The sequence below is a fragment of the Emiliania huxleyi genome, assembly GCF_000372725.1.
Source record: "Emiliania huxleyi CCMP1516 unplaced genomic scaffold EMIHUscaffold_876, whole genome shotgun sequence".
Classification (NCBI taxonomy): Eukaryota; Haptophyta; order Isochrysidales; family Noelaerhabdaceae; genus Emiliania; species Emiliania huxleyi.
In genome coordinates this window covers 3,779-12,189 of record NW_005195467.1, presented here as the reverse complement: position 1 = coordinate 12,189, position 8,411 = coordinate 3,779, and the positions used below count along the sequence as shown (strand labels likewise).

At 61.7% G+C, this 8,411-nt stretch overlaps 5 protein-coding genes across 5 annotated transcripts; 2 read left to right on the top strand and 3 right to left on the bottom strand.

Moving 5' to 3' along the window:
• Positions 1-621: 621 nt before the first annotated feature.
• Positions 622-1,200, bottom strand: EMIHUDRAFT_250129 (hypothetical protein; the record flags this gene model as incomplete). Its single annotated transcript, XM_005758232.1, has 1 exon — positions 622-1,200. One exon carries the CDS (start codon positions 1,198-1,200, stop codon positions 622-624), a length of 579 nt encoding a protein of 192 aa, XP_005758289.1.
• A 465-nt stretch (positions 1,201-1,665) lies between these two features.
• EMIHUDRAFT_48669 (hypothetical protein) lies at positions 1,666-1,953 on the top strand (the record flags this gene model as incomplete). Its single annotated transcript, XM_005758231.1, has 1 exon — positions 1,666-1,953. A coding segment is annotated over one exon (288 nt), but the record flags the coding sequence as incomplete, so codon positions are not given.
• A 1,513-nt stretch (positions 1,954-3,466) lies between these two features.
• Positions 3,467-4,107, bottom strand: EMIHUDRAFT_372378 (hypothetical protein; the record flags this gene model as incomplete). Its single annotated transcript, XM_005758230.1, has 1 exon — positions 3,467-4,107. A coding segment is annotated over exon 1 (584 nt), but the record flags the coding sequence as incomplete, so codon positions are not given.
• A 1,760-nt stretch (positions 4,108-5,867) lies between these two features.
• EMIHUDRAFT_121411 (hypothetical protein) lies at positions 5,868-6,338 on the bottom strand (the record flags this gene model as incomplete). The annotated part of the gene is made up of 1 exon (XM_005758229.1): positions 5,868-6,338. The coding sequence occupies one exon, from the start codon at positions 6,336-6,338 to the stop codon at positions 5,868-5,870; it is 471 nt and encodes a 156-aa protein (XP_005758286.1).
• Positions 6,339-6,724: 386 nt separating this feature from the next.
• EMIHUDRAFT_250125 (Acetylserotonin O-methyltransferase-like protein) lies at positions 6,725-7,393 on the top strand (the record flags this gene model as incomplete). The annotated part of the gene is made up of 1 exon (XM_005758228.1): positions 6,725-7,393. The coding sequence occupies one exon, from the start codon at positions 6,725-6,727 to the stop codon at positions 7,391-7,393; it is 669 nt and encodes a 222-aa protein (XP_005758285.1).
• Positions 7,394-8,411: the final 1,018 nt, after the last annotated feature.

Sequence of the window (8,411 nt, the reverse complement as noted above, 5' to 3'; positions counted from 1 at the left end):
AGATAAAGAACCAAAAAAATCTCGATGTAAGGGAGCGAACCTGGCTGACGGCGAAATGTCAGCAAGAACAGGGAAAAGAATTCGATGCCCTTGGGTTTTCTTTTTGACGCGACACAAGAGCAATCCGGCAGGAATCTGTTTTGTGACGATCAAACTCGGCGGGGTGCGGCGGGCTGTGTTCGGGTCGCTCCTGAGAGAGAGATTTTTAGCAATACCAAACAACTCTAACACTCACACGTTTTGTTGTTCGCTCCTGAGGTGAGCGCCTCGCGAAAGACCACGTTGCATGTGCGGAAGGTGTCGGTATCTTTGTCGATCGGGACGGCGAACCGGTGGTCGGGTAGGCCCACTCGCGACGCGGCCACGTAAGAGCTGCCCGTGCGTGAAGCAAGGCTCCGGAAGGTAAATGCCCACGCGCTCGAGCGTCTGGCCCTGCGCCTTGTTGATGGTCATAGCAAAGGCGATGTGTGCACTCCGTAATCTTTTTTTACCGTGCCAATTCTGTCAACCTTTGTCTGAACATGTGAATCTGTGTCTGAACTCTGTGAGGTGTGAGTGAGAGGGTTTGTGTGTCGTTAGAGTCAATCCGTGGACCGTGCCCACATTTTGTTTTCAAACTCTTTACCACTTCGTCACCCGCACCTCGAACGCCTCCACCACCGAATCAGAGGCGCACGCCCAAGCCAAAAACACATCACCACCTAATGGCATGAGCCCGTTGGTCGCGCCAATCATCGGCACCCCGCCCTCCTGGACCGCCTGCGTCCAATTCCACTGCGGCGGCGTCTGCAGCTCCCACGGGCGAGTCGGCTCGACGAGCGGCTCGCCACCCCGCTGGAGCACCTCGCGCGGGTTGCTGCCGTTCAGCACTACCCAACCGGCAGCCCAGCCATGCCGTTGACTGCCAATGATAGTGTCGTAGGTCGTGAAGTAGTTGCCGTCGGCGAGGCGCACCGGTGGAGCGCCCGCCTCGCAGTAGCCTGGGTCGAAGCTGCCGGGCCGGCCCACGATTGCGTCCTCCGCCGCGGTCCAGTGGAGCAAGTCGTTCGACTGCCACGAGCGCACCGAGCCGGTGCCGGTCCACTGGAAGTGAGGCGGTGTATCGCGCACCAGCGTAGCGGTCGATTTGGCGTCGAAGCCTACGTCTCCGGTGCGGTTGACGCGGACCCAGGACGACGCCACTTCCGGGGTCTTTGACATGACCACCTTCGTCTTCGTCGATTTGCAGCAGCGCGAGCAGTGCGGCCAGGTCGGGCCACAGGCCGTGAGGATAAACGACGATTAACGTGTTTAGTGAGCTACGAAATTCCAGTTTCACCGCCTCGGTTTAACCGCCGGTGCACTTGGAGCACTTGGAGTGCAGTCGCCAGCCTCACCCCCAGCGCCCAGGGCCGGGGAGCTAAGAAGCGCACCCAGCGCGCAGCGGAGAGCACTTGGAGCACTGGACTTGGAGCACCTGGAGCACTTGGAGCACTTGGTCTTGGAGTGCAGTCATCAACCTCACATCCAGGGCCAGGGAGCTATGCAGGCGCTGCTCGCCGCCAAGGGGACGCTCCGCTCTCTCCTCCCACCTGCCCAACCCAGCCCTCGACCGCACTAACCTCCCGACCGATGTCTGACCCTTCCCCTCCTCTGCCCCTTCCCCTCCTCCCCCCTTCCCACCATGAGGACCTCGAGCATGAGCTCAAGGGCGCCGAGTGGCTGCGCCCCCGCTTCCCGTCCGAGATCACCGAGGCGGTGCGGCTGCACGTGCCCGCCAAGCGCTACCTCACCCAGGCCGTGGAGGGGTACTGGGACGGCCTCTCCTCCGCCTCGAAGAGGTCGCTCGAGGTGCAGGGCGGGACCTTCTCCGAGACGGAGGCGGCGGCGTGGATCAAGCAGCCGTACGCCATGGCCGCCGCAAAGCTGCGCCACTGGGACGACAAGGGCAAGGCTGCGGGCGTTGCCACGCCCAGCCTCGAGCACTTCCTCGCTGGGCCGGTGTCGCGCGTGCTGCAGGCGGCGGGACATCGAGCCCGGCTGCTCCGGTCCCCCAGTGAGAGGTGAATGGGAGGTGGGAGGTTGAGGGGGAAGCTGGCAGTACGTGCCACGGCGGGCAGTAGGCCCTCGACTCTTCTCTGTCTGTACGCCTCTGCGGCGGCCAACAAGACGCGGACCACGCTTGTGGGCGTGCACTTATTGTTCCTGTGACTCTGCTGTGACTCTGTGAGTACGTCGCTCGGGGGGGGGGGGGGATGTGCGGCGTGAGGCGCATAGCACCGCCCGGTTGTTTGTCATCTAGTTGGATCTAGGAATCCTGACTGTGCGTATCTCTGAGAGAAAGACTTTTTAGCAATGTGTTTGTATCTCTGAGAGAGATTTTTGACTCTCTTTCTATCTCTGCGTGCGGATCCTGTTTATATTTATTTGATATTTGCACTGATGCAAGAGAGAAGAGACGCGCTGATGCACCACAAAAGATTGACAAAACAAAACAATCTCTCTCTCTCTCTCTCTCTCTCTCTCTCTCTCTCTCTCTCTCTCTCTCTCTCTCTCTCTCTCTCTCTCTCTCTCTCTCTCTCTCTCTCTCTCTCTCTCTCTCTCTCTCTCTCTCTCTCTCCGTCTCTGATTCTCCGCATTATATCGCACCTCACACACCTCATCAGACCGTAAAGGATCCTCCTGAAAAGAATTCTTAAAATTCAAAGAGAAGAGTCTCTCAGCACACTGAAAAGAATTCTTAAAATACAAGCCTCTCTCACAGCACACTGGCACGACAAGGGCGCGGACTGGCGCGGACTGGCATACACACCGGCTCACCTGAAAAGAAAGAATGGAACAAAAACCTTTGACAGCACTGAAAAGAATTTTACAACAAAACTCTCTCTCTCTCTCGACACTGCGCTCGGAAAGAATTTAACTAAAACAACTCTCACAGCAAACTCTCAGAAAAAGAAAACCATCGCGTGTCTCTCATCGCCGCCGCTGCCTCTGAACCTCGCTCCAGGCAAAGACGGCGCCGTTGGCAGCGACGGCGAGACTCTCGTCGTTGTGGCCTAGCCGGCCGTCGCCGCCTTGAAGTCAGCCCCCGGAGGCTAGCGTGGGGTCGAGCCTAGCAGCCATTGTGCTCAGAGGCGGCGCCGCCTCGCAAGCGGAGCGCGAGGTGGAGCACGCGCTGGTACACACTCTGCGCCACCGACTGCGCCACCGACCCTGCGCCCGCGCTGCCCGCGCGTCCCCTCGATGGCCGCCTCGAGGCCGCGCTCGCCACCGTCTCCGCCGCCTCCGCCGCCCGCGCCGCCTGCCTGGTGCTCGTGGCCCCGCACTTGCCCTAGCCCGAGAGGGGAGCTTCCGAGACCCACTACATGACCACGCACACATCATCCCGCGGCCTGGTGGTCGGCGGGATTTGTTGGGAGTGTGAATACCCCACTCGTGTATATAGAGAGATGTCCCTGTTGAGTGCGTCTCCCAGTGCACGAGCACTTCCAACCGCGCCCGCTCGAACACTCCCTGCGCGGCTCGCGGCACCAGCGACGTGCCAGCGCCGAGCGCGTTCAGCGATCTGCCAGCGTACTCCTTCGCACGTTGCCCGCGGCGCGCCGCCTCGCGCCCCTCACTGTCCGCGTCACGCAGCTGCTCCTTCTCGCCATCGCAGTTCCAGCGCCTCGTCGCCCGTGCATCGTTCCGCGTCTCGCGCCGGCAGTAGATGCACTGCCAGTGAGTGAGGCGCCGATCCATCCGCCTCGTCTTGTTTGCTCGCGTCGGCCCGACGTCGCCTCTGCGCTCATCTTGTGTGATCGCGCCTTCGCCGGCCTCCCGAACAACGCATGCAGGCAACGGTTGTGTCCCGACACCGAACTCCCTGCCGATCCCGTGGAGCTGCCCCATCGGCTGCAACGGCCCGGTGTACATCACCACGTCGCCGACCGGCGCGGACAGCGGCTGCAGTATCACCACCGGCGTGATCGTTCCTCGCGAAGTCGTCGACAGCCGAGGTCTCGCGAGCCACTCGTCGGTTCCCTGCGGGAGCCGCTCCTCGATTCGTTGCGTCTCCGCTCGGTCGTCCATCGCCGCCAGCCACCCTCGGGTCGCGTTCGGTCGCCAGCTCTCCAGCTCGTCGTTTGGTCACCGAGGAGAGGGAACGAAAGCACACCTCAAACTGCAGGACGTGCATCCTGGACGCATCCCTCCTTGGGACAGGCGCGCACACTGGCACGAACACAGGTACACGGCGGGAGCCGCCAGCGACTGTCTACATAGATAGATAGGAAGGTGAAGAACACTGTCGCTACGTAGCTCGTAGGTAGGGCTAGCGTTCCGTCAGTTTGCTGTCGACACTCGCTGCTCTTTGCTGTCCAACAACATGTACAACATGCACATGCACATGCACAGCATGTACATGTTCATCAATCGATGGAGTGTGATCTCCCTCGTCCTCACAACGGGCGTCCAATTGATAATTCCGAGATTTTTAGCAATCCCTTAAAGAGAGGTTACAGGTGGGGATAGATCCCTTAGCGGGAGATGGGCGGGAGCTGCGGGACAAGATTCGTTAGCGAGAGATCGGCGGGAGCTGGGAGCGGCCGCACACTGCTCGGTACCTCCCCTGCACTTCTAAGCTCATCCCTGCCGCTAGGGGGACCCCCCCAGCAGCAGAGCTCTGCGGGGGGGGGGGGGGGGGGTCGGCCATGAGCTTAGGTGTGCAGGGGGGGTACCGAGCAGTGTGCGGCCGCTCTGGGGACCAATACCAAACAAATGGATCTAACGTGTCACGTGTGTTGTTGTGTGTGTAGTAGATTGCCAATCAATTGCCTGAAGCGGATGCAGAACCAGCGAGTGGCGCAACGAGTTGAACGACTCGCGAGTAAGACTGTAAGAGGAAAGAGCAGTGCGGGCCGCGTTTCGCGAGGCCGCCGACAGGCAAAATCAGTTAGGTCTCTCAAGAACACGGACGCCCGGACGGCGCCGCGGCGGCCGGGGGAATTGGGGTGTGAGTCATCGCGGGATACAGCGGGACACGGCGGGACACGGCGGGCAATACCTTAAATAGAGGGGTTACAGGTGGGGTAAGATCTGTTAGCGGGAGATCGGCGGGAGCTGCGGGACGTTTCGAAGTTGTCGACGGACGGACCGTTTCAGGTCTCTGCGCTACCGTTTCTCACAGGATCGCGAGATCGCGAGTAAACTCTCACAGGAAAAGCCTGTCTCGGATAGTTCAGGGTGACGGCGTGCCGTCCCATGCTTTTATTTTCTTTCTTTTCGTGCAGGTGCACCAACGAGCAGAAACTATCACGCCATTTAAAGAAACACTAGCACGAGGGTTACGGTCTGCGCTTTGGGTTTCCCCTAGCGGCGGAGCGCCCCCTCTCCTCGGAGCTAACTACTAACACCAGACACGCACACGACGCACACTCTGACTCCAAATTCTTTTTAAAATCCGCCTCAGTTGGTTGCCCTGCTGCTCGCCTGCTGCTGCTCGCGGTTCGGAAGCCATGACGCCAGGGTTCCGGCTCCTACCCGGATAGGGGGTCTGTTTACCACGACTCGCACCAAAACGCCCTACCTACCTACCTATTGCGGGCGCCAATCGCCAGGCTCCGTGCCCCACCTACCTACCTATTCCCAGGCCGCGCAGCGAAGCGAAAAATACTGTGTGAATAGGCTCCCAGCCAGCGCCCGCCGCGCGCCGGCTTGTACCGCGGTGCGCGCCGCTCGCGAGCCCGCCAGAGCATGGCCTACTGGGCTCTCGAGGCGTTGGACGGCTCCAAAACGGCACTCTCTTCCCTCGACAGAGTCGAGGGCACGGACCCTCCCGCCTACAAGATCGGTCGCCGCCCGCACGAGGAGAGCCACTTCGGCACCCTTCCGATTTGCGTCTCACGCAATCAGGCGCAGCTCACGCCGTGCCATGACGGGGTGGCGATTCGGCACTCTGGCTCGGCGCCTACCGGCGTGCTCAGGCACCACGGGGCGCGCTCCAGTGCCGCCGTCTTGCGCGCCGCCGCCTCTTCTGCCTCTTTCGCCCGCCTCGCCGCGAGCAGGTCCTCCTTCCACGCGACCTTGCTCGACTTCTTGGCCGACGCCGCCGCCTCGGTCTCGGCCTTCTTAGCCTCGCGCACCTTGATCAAGAAGATCTCCGACGCCGCCTTGCTGTCGGGGAAGAGCATGTTGGCGACCGTCTCCCACTTGGCGCTGCTCTTCGACGCCTCGTAGACGGTGGACATGGGAAGGTGCTCGAGCATGTCCACGTTGGCGGCGGCAAAGAGCTTCTCGCCGCTCTCCGTCGAATACTCCTTGAGGTACTGTTTGAGCTCCGCGCGGGAGATGTCCTTGCACAGCGCCGGCACCGAGGGCATCGCCGGCGCACCAGCAGCGGGCGGCGCTGCCGTCCCGGGCGCGTTCGCCAGCGCTGCCCGTCCCGGGCGCCGCCACCGCGGGCGCCGCCGCCGCACCCATCTCGGCTGGCGTCCCAGCCGCAGGCGACACGTCTGGCATGGCCCCGTTCGCGGCTAAACGCGCCGTCTCCCGCGCAAGCGAAGCGGTTTTTTCCTCCCCCCCCCCCCCACACCTACCGCCACCTACCTACCTATTGCGGGGCCCTCTGAGGCGGTCAAAACCGGACCTACCTACCTATTGCATAGGGTCTACCCGTGGTAAACAGACCCCCTATCTGGGTAGGAGCCGGAAGGCACCGGGGCAAGTTTCTTTTCCTCTGGGCTGCGGCTGGGGGCCGCAGTCAATAATGCTGTCGGATCTGAACGCCGTCCGTGCAGCGCACATCATCCTCGCCTCCAGCTCTCCGAGGCGCGTTGACATCCTCAATAACGTCATGGACCTGCGCGCCCGCGTCGTGCCCTCGACGTTTGAGGAGGACTTGGTCAAGGCAGACTACACTCCGGCTGGCTATGTGCAGGAGAATGCGCGGCAGAAGGCGCTCGAGGTGTACCGCAGGCTCTGCGCCGCCGAGGCACCACCCTCGCTTGTAATCGGTGCGGACACGGTCGTGGTGGCCGACGACAAGATCCTCGAGAAGCCGCGGAGCACAGAGGCGGCGACTGTAATGCTGTCCGAGCTGAGCGGCCGGTCGCACCAGGTGCTGACTGGCGTAGCTCTTGTATACGGCGCGGCATACGGCGCTCCGCCGACCGAGGACTCCTTCGCCGAGATGACAGAGGTTGACTTCGCCTCGCTGCCGCCAGAGCTAATCGACGCTTACGTTGCCTCGGGCGAGCCGATGGACAAGGCGGGCTCGTACGGAATTCAAGGCATGGGTGGCTCATTCGTGACTGGCATCCGAGGCTGCTATCAGAACGTGGTCGGGTTTCCGCTGCATCGCTTCTGCACCCGGCTCGACGTCGACAGGCTGCGGCGCAGCGGCCGCGCCGGCAGCATGGAGAGTCCGCCTGTGTGAGTCATAAATCGGTCGTGTTGAGGGGGGCGCACCTTACATACTATTGATCTCGTCTGCGGTCTGGGCACACGCGTCGTACGAATACGGCTCTACGTAAAAGCCTAAACCGCAATGTAAGCAGTCGCAAGGGGGGGGGGCTCTTGTTTATGTGGAGAGAGGCTCACCTCTGGCAGAGACCGCGGGCCGTCACAGCGTACACTTGAGCACTTGAGCACTGGATAGGGTCGATTCCGCATGGTACGGGACCCCTCGATCGTCTAGCCCTCCCTCGCTGGTGTGTTCGTTGGGGCTCTGGGGGGAGGCGGGGCCCCCCGGAGGCACCATGCGCCGCGCGGCAGCAGTGCGGAAACGGGGCTCCGGCTCTACTAGTCTCTACTAGCACCAACTTCCCGAATGATCACGGTTGATCAGAGGGCAGATTTGAAGAGATCTCGAGGAGTACACACAGATAGACCCTCCAATCATAAGAAAACTCCGACCTGATTGGTCGTACTGACCGCCGACAGATCACTCCGGACAGCAGACAGGCCGACGTCTGCACGCGGCCGGCCGGGCGAGAGGCTTGACACGATCCGACCCTGCGACCCTGATGCTGCTGCTCTAGCTATCAGACATGCGCTGCTGACTGCTGCCACAATGTGCGACCGGTGCTGGCCCCCCTGGCGGCCTTCCTGGTCAGTGGTGAGGCGCAGTTCAGAGCTGTCGATGGCGCGATGCCGCACTGGTCCCACATCGGTGACACGAGACCACCGCGTTTGCCGGTCCAAGAGAGAGGCACCGGCGCTGTCCTGAGAAGGTGCATGGTCTCCCTCTTGACTACCCATGCGCGCGAGGCTGTGTAGGCATAGCCTCGAGAGTGCCAGCAGCCAATCCGAGGCGACGCGCATTGCGTCAGAAGCGTGCACGCGCTGGAAGGACACCTTCCTGCTGGGCGTACGATCAGGTCGTCACTGAATGCTGAAGACTAGGGCCGCGAGCTATGCAGGCGGTCAGTTGAGCAGCATGGCACGGTCAGCAG